This window comes from Pteropus medius, unplaced genomic scaffold (assembly GCF_902729225.1).
Source record: "Pteropus medius unplaced genomic scaffold, Ma_sr-lr_union100, whole genome shotgun sequence".
NCBI lineage: Eukaryota > Metazoa > Chordata > Mammalia > Chiroptera > Pteropodidae > Pteropus > Pteropus medius.
The window spans coordinates 18,716,067-18,730,886 of NW_024342467.1; the positions used below are offsets into that span (position 1 = coordinate 18,716,067).

General features: G+C 45.5%; 1 protein-coding gene and 1 long non-coding RNA gene across 8 annotated transcripts in view; both read left to right on the forward strand.

Annotated features, from left to right (window-relative positions):
- Positions 1-4,170: 4,170 nt before the first annotated feature.
- BMPER (BMP binding endothelial regulator) overlaps positions 4,171-14,820 on the forward strand; it is a 221,533-nt gene continuing 210,883 nt past the window's right edge. For 6 of the 7 annotated variants that reach the window (XM_039862724.1, XM_039862722.1, XM_039862727.1 and 3 more), the window contains exons 1-2: positions 4,171-4,558; positions 5,619-5,704. In XM_039862724.1, the coding sequence (XP_039718658.1) occupies positions 4,426-4,558; positions 5,619-5,704 (219 nt within the window). In that variant the 5' untranslated portion in view covers positions 4,171-4,425. The remainder of the gene's footprint in view (positions 4,559-5,618; positions 5,705-14,820) is intronic. The other variant, XM_039862726.1, reaches the window with a different exon arrangement.
- On the forward strand, positions 5,026-5,442 carry LOC120602439 (uncharacterized). Its single transcript, XR_005652766.1, has 2 exons — positions 5,026-5,167; positions 5,290-5,442. It is a non-coding gene; the product is annotated as an uncharacterized LOC120602439 (long non-coding RNA).

Consider the following 14,820-nt stretch of genomic DNA (forward strand, 5'->3'; position numbering starts at 1 on the left):
CCAAAAGTAAAGTCAGTGTTCAGCTGGCGAGCAAAGTTGTGGTCCGCGTTGTATGGTCTTTCATCTTGTATTATGGGTGTCAGTTCAGTTCAATAGACATTTGAGTACCTATTGTGTCAATTCTGTAACTTTAATTTGTATCGTATCTAAAACATCCAGTGGTCCTTTCTTGTAATTATTATGACCCAAGAAGGCAGAATCTCCGTACTATACTGGAAGAGCACCACGATCATAGAGCCAGAGGAGTTCTGTTTAAATGGGCTATGCCCTTAACTAGTTGTGTCACTCTGGACAAGTCATTTACCCCTTAGCCCTCAGAATTCTCCTTTTTAAAGTGAAAGGGCAGAGAGAGTTGGTTTACATGAATGCTAAGGTCTCCAGCGCTTTCATCTCAAGAAGAATCATATAGCCACCGCTAAAGTAAAGAAGTTGAGAGACAATAATTCATGCGTGTGATGCGCTCTGTCGCCCTAACCCTTTCCAACAGACAGTGGCAGAAATGGTTCTCTCCAGTATTGCAATTAATGATGACTAACTATGCAGACCTCTGAACACACCTACACAAATAACATCTATTTTAAAGAAACGCTCTCTAGTCGTTTCAGAGAACTGGGAGCTTACTCAAGGTGACTTTCCGTCACTCATCTGGGGTGATCCCTCAAGTGCTGCCCATACGCCCTTCGCCCTTTGGGGTCATCAAGCCTTCCCATGGCTGGCTTTGGCTCAGCCAATGGAGAGCGCCAACTGAGTGACCGCTCCCTGTGCTGTTTACAAACCCTGAGTCTCCCTGCTCTTACTCTCTGCTGTTCCAAGCTTGCCCTTTCTCCCACTAAAGCCTCCTCCTTTTTGAAGGCTCAGCTCCTGTGCCACCTCCTCCAGGAAGCTTACTTAATCTCTTCTTTCTTTACACTTCTGTGGCAAGGAATGTTATTTATCTCTTCTTCTTACATTAACTTTCTACCTTGCACTGCATTTATTTAAAAACATGTTTATCTCCCTCACTAGACTGTAAGCTCCTAGGTAGCACCTTCCCTTATCTTTATCAAGTCTAAAATGTCCAGCCTGGTGTCTTTTATAAAGTAAAAGCCTCACGCATTTGCCGGCTGCTTCTGGCCCTCCCTAGTGGTCCATATCACAATTTCTTTGACAGGGGGCCTTTGGGAAGGTTCTATTTATTTCTGTTTTTAGACAATGGGTTGATGGAATTTCTCTTGAAGTAACTCTGAATCCACGTTACTAAATTGTGTTGGATTTTTCAGTGCAAATTCAGCATCATAGCTTTGCAAAAACGTGAAGAGAATTTCTCCGGCCACAGGCCTGGTGCCCTTTTGGTCTGATCCACTTTAAAGAGGATGAGACAGCACTTTGTCTAACTGAGACTGCGACAGCCCTTGAGTTAAATGATGGTCTTTGGGCCCCATTAGCTCCTTCCCCTTGAAAAATGTCATAAACAGAGCCACACACACATTTTGTTTACCTTTTGATGTTGGTCAAGAATATTTTGGATTTGGATAGAACCATCACTTATTTTAAATGTGAAAGCAGATCTATGTGTCTTTCAGTATAGGCCTTCTCTTCCTCCTCTTCCTCCTCTTCCTCCTCCCTCCTCCTCTCTCCTCCCTCCTCCTCCTCTCCTCCTCTCTTTTTTCCACCCGAATATCTCAGTTTTGTATCGAGACCAACTGGGAGCTATAGACCAGTCACTTGAAGGGCTGGCAGCAGTGGGTTCTGATGAGCCCTTTGGGGAGAAGGGTGCTGTTTCAGGAGTAGAGCTCGTTTGCCTGGAAAACAGCAAGGGAAATTACTAGCAGCGGCTGATGAGAACAAACAGGAAGACAGACAGCTTTGCCAAAGGCTTCTATACCTCTTCCCCATTCGTTCGTAAACTTCCAGGCAGATGAAAATGTTTTCCAGGTGGTTTTCGGATTTGTACCTACAGGGAGAGTTCCAGCACCCCCCAAGGCACCACACTCCGGGATAGAGAAATACCACACACACCCAGATTCCATTGTAAAACATTCTATCCTGGGATCCCTTGAGGATGTGTGGCTAGTACCAGGGAAGGCGTACCAGAATAGGACATGTGCACCCTTCAGATGTCTTGCCATTCCATAATATGCGTTCATTCCAATCTACTGCTGAAGTCTAGGGCCATAGGAGGTCTCCCAGCCTCCCCACGATTCAGTTTCCTTCATTAAGTCACTGTTAACGTCTTTATCTGAAAACCCCATGCAGAGAGAATCTTTTTAGAGGAGATAGTGGTTTCGACAGATTGTAGTTACCTGTAGTATTAAAGTTTTTATTTTATTTTTTAATCAGTCTCTATGGATTGGGAGGTAAGGCTGGGTTTAGAGATTTTTTTTTTTTTTTTGGTGCATGTGTTTTCTTTATGGTTAGTACATACATTAAACACACTCTATTTTCAAGAAGCTGCCTGGCTATAGTGGTTATATTGGGCGGGGGGGGGGAATCCCCAACCACACATCATCTTTCTTCTCTTTTAAGTTTTACACTAAAACTCTGTTTTGAGAGGGAAGTGGCGTGTGCCAAGCTAATGACAGCTTTTCCTTGTCTTATTTTTCCCGTGTCAGAGCAATGGGCTCCTTCCTCTCAGCTCCTTGGAGCGCTGGGATATTGGCGGTTCTGCATTAATTAAGTGAAACCTCCAAACCGCTTGAAAAAAATGAAAACAAATATCCCGCCCCAAAGCGAAGAGGGGTTGAGATGAAACTGGACTAAACGTGTCAGTAAACAGGTTGACTTTCAAAGGTACAGTTTCTGTGACGACGGCCAAACCCACGTTGCCGGGAGACTGTTAGATGCCTCCGGCTGAAAAAAGCGCTTGGCTCGTCAGTGACAGCCCTTCGGACCCACCCAGGCCGACCCACCAGGAGGATGGCGTGCGGGGACTCAGTCTCCATTCTTGGGGATTGGAAACCGTGAGCTCCAAGGACAACTGCTCATCAGGTCCCGACATTTCCCAAGCTCCCCCTAATTCCCACCTCGCACCTACATAGTTTGGTTACATTCTTTTCCTCCACTGCACCCCTCTTTGAGCAGAGGATGCCACGACTTGGGCGGGAGGCCGACATTCGGCCGGGGGATCCTCGGGGCATTGGGTGTAACTCCCCAGCTCCCAGGGCTGCAGAGGGGAGACGATGCGCAGCCCGGGGCGGCGGCGGCGGCGGCGGCAGAACTCCCAGCCGTGGAGGCCGCGGTGCAGGTCCCCGCGAGACTGGCCGCGGGGCTGATCCCTCCCTCCTTCGCGGGTGAATGAATGATTAGTTCAACAGCAGCATCTCCCCGCCCCGGTCCGCCTGAGGTTGGAAGGGAGGAGTCTCGGAGCGACCGTTCCTCCTTTTTTTCGGGGCGAAAAGCGTTGGCCTCGGTGCGTTTATTAAGCGATATTGCGTGTCGTTTCAACGTCTGTCCTCCCTAGAGTCAGGACGCGCGGACACATAAGCACAGGGCACTGATCTCGACCACTCTGTCCGCTCAGCCCCGGGAGTTCGCTGTCGTGCCCCCGCCAGAGGGAAGCAAAGCAGAGAGTGAAAAGTTGCGGGAGCCCTCCTGCGCCCCGTTCGTCGCTCCTTCCCAAAGCTGGGGCACCTGGGAGCAGACGGGGTGGTGGTGGGTGAGGCGCCCCTGCACCCCATTTTTGCTCCTTGATAGGGTGGGGGCACCCGGGCGTGAGCAGGGGTGGTGCAGCATCTCCGTTCGGGGAGGGTCCCCCCGGGAGAGGGAGGAGGCCCCGCGCGCGCCAGGCGGCGGAGACACGCCTGCCCGGTTCCGACCCGCGCCCCGGGGCCGGCAGCCTCCCTCGAGGGGCTGGGGAGCCGGCTGGGCTCCGGGCTGAGACGTCTCCGGGGCGCGGGGCTCCTGCGCCGGGGCGCCCCCAGCGGGCTCCGGGAGGCGCGGGGTGCGCCCCTGCCTTCCGCGCGGGAGCGAGCGCGCGCGCCGGCCGGCCGGGGAGCCGGCCGAGTGCCGGAGCCGAGGACGCGGCGACGCCCCGGGCAGGGCTGCAGCCCCGGCGGCGGCGGCGGCGGCGAGCGCGGAGCCGCGGTGCGCAGCCCGCCGCGCGGCCAGTCCCGTCTGCCCATCTCCGGTGGCTCCGACACCCGCTCCTCCCGGCCCCCCGGGTGGCGTGCAGGGCCCGACCGCTGAGCCGCTGAGAACAACTCCCTAAAAAAAGAGCCGCATTGGAGGAGCCGGGCCGCAGGACCCCTCCTCCCCGGGCGCCCCCCACCCCTCGCCTCCCTCTCCCGCCCTCCCCCCCGCCCCCCCGCTCCCGGGCGCCCGCCTCCCTCCTTCGCGGACTGTCTCCCGACTCGCCGGCTGAGAGCCCTTTTTGATTGCGAGCGGCCGTAGCGGAGCAGAGGCGGCGGCGCGGGACCTGCAGTCGCCCGGGATTCCCTCCAGGTGACGATGCTCTGGTTCTCCGGCGTCAGGGCTCTGGCTGAGCGTCCCTGCCGGCGCTCGCCTGGGATTACCTGCTGCGTCTTGCTGCTGCTCAATTGCTCGGGGGTCCCCATGTCTCTGGCTTCCTCCTTCTTGACAGGTAGGGGAGGGGGCGGGAGGGACCGGCCCTCCCGGACGCTGGCTTGGTACCTGGGAGAGGAGGCGCTGGCTTGCCCCGGGGATGGGAGGGCGCGGAGCGAGCACCTGGGCGCCTGCCGCTCACCGGCCGGTGGGAATGAAGCGAAGCCCGTGGGGTTAAGGGGGTGGGAAGGCAGTGAGAAGGTTTAGGGGTGGAGGACTGAGGGGATGTGGACATCCATACAGTGCTAGCAATACTTCTATTTGTATTTGAGAAGTTCCTTGATTTATTTTTAATATTTTCCTCGACCTTATTTTGATCTCTTCTCTCCGTATATAATTAAGGGAAAAAATCGCACCGTTTCCCACATATCCTCCTTTCTGACTCTGTAGAGTTTCAACATATCTTCTGTGCTAGGAATGCTTTTTAAAGCACCCGCTCTCCAGACCGTGGATTTAAAGAAACTATCATATTTTAAAAGGGTAATACTAGCAGGATATAGTAATTATATGTTTTCAGGCAGGTGAAGACCTCAGCTGCTATTCTGCAGGACATACTTTACTGACACCTGGTGCAGAAAAGAAACGATTGAGTCAGTTTCTAAGAGGAAAGACAATTGTGTTTCAAAAAGTAATTTCAACTCAAGACAATAAGATACACATAAAGGCCCGTTCATGGACACAGTCCTGAATTTTGTTCCAATTTAAAATTTGCCCTAATGAATTTGAATTTTTTTTTTTTTGCATATGGAGGTGTGTGTTTAGTTGAAATGCCTTCCTAAAAAAGGAGTATTATTAAAGATCCAGTGAAATACTCGGAGTTGTGCTGAAATCATCTGAAAACAGAAATCTATCTCTATATAGCAGTCTTTAAAAAAATCTGTTCAAATAAAACTATTTAAAATATATATATTTTTTTGGAGGGAGTGGAACTTTTTTTGGGGGGGTGAGTTTGATCATTTCAAACTCATTAGGAATTTCAGAAATTTAGATTGTTTCAAAAAGGATTAGTGTAAAATTTTTAATTTTTGTAATAATGTCACTAAGCTAAGTTTAAATTATTATTTTTTTCTTCATTTCAGGTTCTGTTGCAAAATGTGAGAACGAAGGCGAAGTCCTCCAGATCCCATTTATCACGGACAATCCCTGTATAATGTGTGTCTGCTTGGTAAGTATGGAGAGTAGGTAATAGGAAGCCAATTGTTGCCACTGTCAAGATTAATCCATTGAATATAATAATATAACCAGATCTTAAAAATTGTTTTTAGCCATTACAAAATTGCACATAGCTGGTGAATTGAATTCAGTTGAATTTCTGAGTTTTACAGACTTTGGCTATTTCTGTTTCATCAGGCTGGGAATTCTTATCTTTGACATCATCTTTACGGAAGTAACTTTAAGATGGACTTTGTATGGCATTGTCTCAGTGATCATTACCTTTTGCACTGTCTGTTCCCGGGAACGGCTATTAGCCACCAAATCATAGGTGCCATCAAACTTTCTGCTTTGAGTCTGTCATCGGAGCTCAGTGTGAAAATGATGAGATAGCATTTAGGTACCTTACGAGGGATAAGATGTGTGACAATGGAAAAGAGAGGTGACAGTCACAAAGGACAAACATGAGGACAAGATATAATCTTGGATTTCTTTGCCTGTTGTAGCCTAAACTCTCAAAAACAGTCTTTATGTTTCTGATTTGGTGAAGCATGAGTCAGGAAGGACATTCAATCCTTAATAAAGAATGATACTGGCTATCAGTTGCTTAGTTAACACTGGCAGTGTCCAGTAGATTAAAAAAAAATAATTTGTTTCAATTTATTTTAGCTTAATAGTTAATGATAAGATCGAATAAGTAACCACATGGGGGAGATTAAGATATATGAATAAGAATTTCTGAGATGAAGTGTAGACTGACAAAAAAAAAATATTTTTAAAAGAGTTTTACATGCCAATCACTTTTGGCAAACTGTGATTAAAAACTACACACCACAAAACTCTGTTGGAAATTCGCTGAGGCAGTCAAATGCACAGCCCCAAAGTGATAGATGGCTGTTATCAGATCAACATGCTCTACGGAACAGGGGAGAAGGGGTTCTTCTCTGTTTAGGTGAAAGCCAAGCCATCTGGATTTAAACTACCCACACTTTTTCATGACAAGAGATGAGGTCAGTGTTCCAAAATGATAAATGGGTGAAGCTGAATGCCTGTATCAAATGGTTATCAGGTTCTGAAGACTGAGAGAATCAACCGAATCAGAAGTGAAAATGCATTACATTTGCCGGGAAGATAAATGTCGCCGCCTTAATAAAAGAGAGTGAAGATAGAAGGGCTTTTCAGATTTTGTGTTTATGAGTTGCCATGTAACTAACGATCTCTCACTAAGGGACCTGTTGAAAAGAAGCTTCGTGTTTAAATTTTGACCCAGTTATATATTTACAAGGGCAGTGTGTGTGAGGGGGCAGAGGGATAATTTTCCTTTTTAATTTAGCTTATCTTTATAACGTGAGTGAATTATTTTATCGTAATCTCTTAAGATTTCAGAGGAAATTACCCTGACTGAGTAATATTTAAATGTGCTTGGAGCTCCAAGCTCATGTGAAAAATATTGTTTTTCTTCCTCGGCAATATTACTATTTATAAAGATTAAATATACAGTTTGGGCTTTGCAAACTGTTTCCAAAAATTCTCCACACAGCATTTCCCCTTTCAGAACCCCAGCCTGGTGGGAAATAGTGACTTTCTCTGAAAACGAAGCTTTACTGATAAGGTGGAATCCTGCCGTTTTGAAGGTGAAGAGTGATGAGGAAAGATGCATTAGAAAATTTGAACTTCAGGTGAAAAGCATATTGAATCCAGAAAAGTATTGATTAAGTTCAGAAGGGTAGTGGGTTCATTTACATCTTTAAGTGATGTTTGGAGGTATCTGCTTTGAGTGACAGCTGTCGGAAATCCTTCTTACCGTGTCAAGTCGGGGCTCGGGCACTTCCTTATTAGGAAGATGTCTCAGAGTTCTTTCACCAGCAGAAAGGCTCAGTGACACTTTATCGTGACCTGCGCAGGGGTTTAGGATGATGGGACCCAAGCTGTCATAGTCATCGGTGCTTCCTAAACATTTGTAATGACTCGATAAAATTAAGTAAGAATCGATGGATGACCAGTTTTCTATCTGTATATGCTCTTGTAAGTTTCCACTGGACTCTCTGCAGTCCGTGGATTCCAAAACCCCACACTTGTCATGAGGCTGCTTAGCATTTTTCTACTTAGGCTGGAGGAGAGGCCTATTTAACAGATAGATAATATTAGCAATAACTAATATATATGAACCGCTTTATTTGCTGGCACTTATCTAAAACTGCATTATTTTATTTAATCCTCAGAAATATCCCTTGAGCGCTTTTACCCCTACTTTACAGATGAGGAAACTGAGGCTAGGGCAATGAAGCAGCTGGGGAAGGTCATATTTTAGTAAATATCAGAGCCGAAACCCTCTCGCTTTCGTCGGCCTCTAGAACACATGCCTGTAATCCGCTGAAACAGGCGATTTGCTTAGTTAACGTGTGAAAAAGCAAGCAGAAAATAGGAAGATCGTCGAGTTATTTCACCGCTTGGCGTTGCTCCGAGTTATTTTGTTTTTTCTTTGGAGTCTCTTAGGAGTTCGGCTAGCTAACATTTGTTAATCACATTATATGAAAGGAAAATCTCGTTATTTGAGTTGACCTGCAGGGAGCTTTGCTTGTGAGCTAGTTTTGTGTATGTACATTAAGAGGGTATGTAATAGTCAAAACTGTACTTTGGATAAAGAAAATAGTCATATTTAGTTTGTGTTGGTCCAGCCTTTTGGCAGAAAGTTACCTAAGGCTGAGCATAAGCTCGTATCTTATTTCATAACATGTATTAAAAAAAAAAAAAGCCAACCTCAACATATGCTTAAAAAAGACATAAAATGTTACAGTTGGGAGGAAATAGGTGGCACAAAGTCCTGCATATAATTACGGTGTAAAAACTCGAAACCCCCCACCAAATCAGCTTGGCCTGATTTAAACTTCTAAGCTCCGAAATGTTTCAGAGGTGGAATGAGCTCATTTCTGTGGGCATTTCGAGCATGACAGCGGGAGCAGTGGCCACAGCAAGCAGGACTGGATAATTTTATTCTCATTCATCCTCGCCTGCACAGACCTGAGCCTCCTGCCAGAACCAGTCGTGGTCCAAGAATAACCTGTCTGTTAGCTGGTGATAGATATCGTTTTAAAGTGTGTGGGACAAAAAGCTTTGGTTCATCCGTTCAGGGGAAGGTGAGAAGCTGGATCATGGGCCTGGGATAGGCAGCTGAGTTGAAAAATGCAAGTGCTCTCTTGTTTGGTCAGAAAGCAAAGCATGGCTTTTCACTGCCGTACAAAGTGGTCTTTGAAGAGGCTAAGGAAGGAGGGCCCAGACTTACTGCTTTGTGTGATTTCCTCACTTCTTGCTAGAATTATATTTCCCATGACAGGGGTGTCATCCCTGAGATAGGAGCCAGACACACCCCGATAATGAATCTAGAGCAACTCTCTGGCTCTCTTGGGTGTCCCTGAAGCCATCGAGTGAACCCGAGCAGTGGTCCTCTGGCTTGTCACCCCCTTCCTGCCTACCCGGAGCAGAGAAGGGGGTGGCACGAGCCAGTGAGGTCGGCCCAGTGCTGGAAACCTGAGAAAACTTCGGAGGTCGAGACTCAGAAAACCAGAAGTCAGTCAGAGCTGAGTTTGGCAGACATTTTGTTCAGCAGAAAACATTATTCCGAGGTTTAAATTTCCTCTTTTAAATCCAGAGGTGCAATGTAGAAATGGACCCTCTGCTCATAAAAAGCAACGTGAAATTTGGTGTTACAAGAAGCGGGACTCCACCTCTCCCCAGGCCAAGCGAGCGGTGAACACAGAAGAGACTTTGTCTTCTGTCTTCCACTTTTTAATCACAAAAATCCTCCATCGCTAAACAAGTAGCTACCAGCGTCTTCGATTCTCTGGGGTGCCTTATCTCTATAAAATCCTCATGTTTTTTACTGTTCAAATTAACTGGCTAGAGAAGAGATATCTATTATCTGAACAAGTGTTAGGCACATGTTCGGGAATGAGGAGGATAATGTTGCATCAGGATTCAGTTCGTGTGTGTGTGTGTGTGTGTGTGTGTGTGAGAGAGAGGAGAGAGAGAGAGAGAGAGAGAGAAAGAGAGAGAGATAAAGTAATCCAGATGTGTTCAGAGAGATACTGCCCTTAGTATACACACATGTACATAGACTGCAATAATTTTTGAAAATGGTTTTGTATCATTTTTAGACTTTGGATTTCCCCTAAGGAAGTGATCAGGATTGAGTAATTGATTGGTCGATTCATTCATTCTCATTCATTTATTCATTCATTCTCTCTTTAGAAGGTATTTTGACCAATTGCCTTCCCATAGAACAATATATTCAGTGGAACAGTTTTAATGGGAAGGTAACTAATTTATGGCATTGGACTGGCCAATTCACCAATACCGGCCCAGGCGCGAATTATTTATTGAGGCTCAGAGAGGCAGAGCCGGTGTCCTGAGTTATAGGTTTCTGAGAGGCAGACTGGGATGCGAAGCCAGTGCCTTCACTAAACCAGTGTGTTTCTGCTAGTCGTTTACTGCTTTAAAACATCTATGGTTACCCCTCAAGGGCTTCAGAGACTTATTTCCACTTCCACAAAGCCAGCAAAGTCTGTCTTCGGGGGGCAGTTAGAGTGATTCTGGTCTTGTAGCACAAACCGAGTCTGCAATTTGGAGGGCCCTTTCAAAGGAATTCACAGTTCAGGCAGCTTTTGACGGGCATCATATCATTTTAGCAAAGGGTTTTGGCCGTGGCATCACAGAGGCCTGGGGTCAAATGCTGGTCCTGTCACTTACCGGTGGTCAGCTTGGGAAAGTTACCTCATCTTTCTAAGCCTCAGTTTCCTCCTCCAGAGAGTGGGGTGGATATCAGTACTGAGCTCACACAGTGGCCGTGAGAGTTAAATGAGATACAGCATCTGAGGCTTGACCCAGGGCTTGGCAGATAGTTAGCTTTTTACAATGATTCATTATTGTTGTTGATGATGACATTCTTATTTCAATTCTTATTCCCTTCCTTAGAATAGTTTGCAAAGGCTCATCAGAAAAGGGAAAAAAAGGAAAGCTCGTGGAGAAGAGACACAGGGATAACGGTGCCAAGCCCACCCATCATTACGAACGAACATTTACGAACATTGCTCTCTCGGTAACACTTGGTGGGGTTTTCTGCCCCTCCAGACTTGGTCTGGGCCGATCTGCACTGCTTCCTTATTGGTCCAGTGGTCTGTGGGCCCTGGTATAAGTTTTCCCCTTGTTCTCCATTAAACACTAAGAAAACTTTCCATGGAAGAGGGGCCTCACTTTTCTGCCGACTATTTACATCTCTGTGCCTGTGGGGTCACCTTCACTTGTACTTTTATTGGCAGAGGGATCGGGTTGGGACTCGGGAGCGTTGTAATCCTGGAAAAACTGCCTAGTGGTCTGGCATCATGGGGATTTTCCTGGCCCGCCCGGTGGAAGGCTCTCAGCTCCGGTCCAGACCCGAGTGGCTTCTGCAGCCTATGAACTCACGTGCTCCCTGCCCCATCCCCATCCTATTTTAAATGCACTTTCTTTTGTTTTGTGACACTGGTCTTTTCAGTGCATATCGACAGTCAGCTGTGTTTTGAGTGTAGGACATAATGCTGGGGAAGGGGAGCCCTTCTCTCGACTAGATACAAATATGCCGAGGGCGGGAGAATAGGACGTGGCAATGGGAAAAGTCAGACGAGGCAAAACGATGGCCAATAGAGCCAATGAATCCAAGTTTGTTGAATAAATAAAGGATATCGGATTTTCACACCCACTTCTATGGTTCTTCTGTCCAACCGATGGTATATTGACGCCTTTGTGCTATAAAAGAATACAAATAGCACCACCTTTCAAGGCACCAGGGGGTCAAGTGTGCTTGTTGAACTTGGTTAAGATCAGCAAATGAGCTGGGTGTATATTTTAAGACCTCTTGATTCCCAGTTCTGATTCTATAAAACACCACTCCAGGCACTAGGGAGAGCAGGTTATAAATTCAATAATATTATTCTTTCTTCCTTCTCTCCACACTTCATTCTCCCCTTACATTTTATTTTATTGTTTTTAGCCTTTTCTATGTTTGAAGCATTGTGCTGGTTGGGCGCCTTGGGGACACAAAGACCAATAGGATAGATTCTTGCTTACAGCTCACGGGGGAGACAGACACATGCGTGAATAAGTTTTACAGGAGTGACAGAAAAGCATTCTCATAGTCTCAGTCCCAAGTTCTAAGGGGACCATAGATGAATTCTGTCTGGTTATCTAGAACCTTGAGGGGCAGAGGAAAGATACTGACAAGGATTTGTTGGAGGAAGGGCACAGGGGAGAATGTGCTTGGGATGTGAGGAGATGGGGGAGTCCCATGCACCCAAAGCGCTGACGGGATTGGGGTCAGAAAGCTTGGTGGGAGCCAGCAAAGGGAGAGCCTTGAGTACAATGATAAGGACACCAGTTTTCCTCATCAGGAGGAGCCGTTTAATGTTTTGTGCAGCCACAAGACACAGTAAGTTGTATTTTACACGAAGGTCTCTAGGAGCTTTTGTGGGCAGAGGCTGGAGTCTGGACAGCAGACTCCAGGGATGTGTTGTGGTCAGTGGAGCAGGAATGGGTGTTGAGAATGAAAAGAAGACGTTGAGATGAACCAATGTGGCTCATCCTTTTGAATTCCTATAAGTACCTTTCAGTTCTACAATATTTGGATTAAAAGATTCTAAACCATGCCCAGCAGGGTACAGCAGTTAAAATGCAGAAGTCCTTATAGTGGAGTGATGTGCTAAGGTATCACTGTAGCCATCACTTTGCTAATCACTTGGTGTCTTTAGAGCAGGATGCTACTAATCGAATTGAATGTTTTACTTCCCAGAGCTCATGCTCAAAATTCTACATTGGGTGCCGGCTCTCTCTTGTTACTCACAGTGACAGCTTGTTCTACACTGTTGTGTGACCCATTGGCAGATTACTTTTTCTGGTAGGTACTACCATGAGAGTATGTATTCTTGGTGTTAGTACACATTTTATACAATACTCAAAATTGGGTGGCTCACTTTAAAAAAAAAAAAAGTGTACCAATGCGTTGAGACTCCTACACTTGCAGAGGAGCCCAAGTTGACAGCACGTGGCAATGAAATAGATGGCTGAAGTGAGAGATGGAGTGATTGGAGGGAGTTTTGAGACAGCCAATGCTATAGATCATGTAGGAAGAGGCGAGGCCCGGGACTTGGGTGGGCGATGATAACTGTAGACTTGATGAGTTGGCCTGAGTAGACCTTCCAAGTAGAAAAGCTAAGTAGGTTCTTCAAAATGTGAATCTTGATCTCAGGAGAGAAATCGGGACTAGAGGACACCGATTCGTTTACGGTTTACGTTGAAATAAACTTCAAAACTTCGGGAATAAATTATTTGTCTTGGGAAGGGGTCTAAATGGAGATTTTGAGAAATAGGCCTAAAATAATATGTGGGAGAAGGGTTATATTTAAGAAGGATAGAGAAGAGGAAGCCCATGAAAGAGATTGAGAAGTAGTTACAGAAGTATCAGGAATGCACAGGCCAAGGCAGGACACGTTTGAAAGAGAAAAAGACCAGTGGTATTAAGTATTGCAAACTTAGACTGAAGATTCTAGAAGAATATCAAAGAAGGACTTTCTCCTCATTTTCTCAGACTGTTTGGAACAATCAGTAATGGTGCCCACCTCCCTCCTACCCACTGCACATTTGTGCATGAATCGAATTGATGGTCGAATTTGGGTGGAACCCCATTTGACAGAAATCCAAAACTAAGACTGCTGTAGGAATTTCGAAAATTTAGTGCAGCAATCACAAATTTTCCAAACTTGGATTTGAACAGATCTTAGGAAAAGGGAATAAATACCACATAAAATTTTAAAAGGTACCGAAACAAAACTAATTTCATGGATAAAAGTAATATACTTTTGCAAATGTCTTTAGCATGTTTCTATAGTTAAATGCAAAATGGACAAGGCCACATTGAGGTGTTTTTTTTTATCATTATGAATAAGAACAACAATATAAAAGAGCTTGTCTAATATAAAATCTTACTGTTATAAATTTTGGGTTTGCTCTATTAAACTGTTATTGGTGCTTTAAAAATGTTGGGATAAAATATAATCCCTTAGATCTTCGGGAATAATATTTTCTTTTTTCACTAAATTTTTAACATCCATTTTGTCATTGAAATACAGCTATGGAGTGGTGGCCTCGGTGTCTGAAATTATGAGTTCAGGTCTCTCCTCGGTCGCCTGGTAGCTGTGCGTCACTGAGCAGGTGCCTCGCTCTCTCTGAGCTTTAGTTGTGAGCACCGGGCGGGTCACAATGGTGTGCACGTGCCCTCTTTTCTAGGCAGGAGTAACGCTGCAGACCTCACATGTGACAGTGGCCGTTAACCGAGGGGATATGTACGGAGTAAATCTGCTGACATTTGTGAAAAGTCCTTTGCAGTCATTGTAAACGGAATTACTGTCAAGGACATGAACTTGAATAGAAGAAAGTGAAATATAGGCCATAGGCTGGTTTTAGCACACAAATTAATGAACAACATTTAGGGTAGTGGTTTCTATGTTGACTCCTTAGTAGTTGTATGACTTTGGGTGAGTTGCCTAATATTTCTATATCTTGACATCTTTATTTCTATCATAGGGATTTTGTTAGAATTGTGAGTTAAAACATGGAAAATTCTTAGGACCAGGTCTGGTACATGGTAAGCACTTCGGGAATGGTAGCTACGGCCACTATCTAAATGCTGTGTGATTACCGCCTATGCCACACTTCTAAGAAGTGATTACACTGACTGTTCTTATTACAGTCTATCGTCAACATCCGTGAAATGTGTTTACCCTGAATTTCTGTCGGCATAGAGGGTGGAACTTCAGTTGATCTCGCAGCTAGCCTTTCTGCTAAAAGATGGAAAACCCTAGTAGTATTTGGAGCTTAGCAAGATGGGTTGCTTCTCAATTTATATCTAAAAAAAAAATCGTTGACCTGCTTGATCGGTGGCATCTATAGACAGCTAATCACAATGTCGCTTTTACGATGAGGCCCACTTGTTCATTTGAGGCATTTGCCATTGAATCAGGAAGAGGCAGGTGGGTGGCAAAGATGTAAAACTGATTACTGAGTGGACCCACTGAGCCTGACTGTGCCAAGTCCTTTCCATTT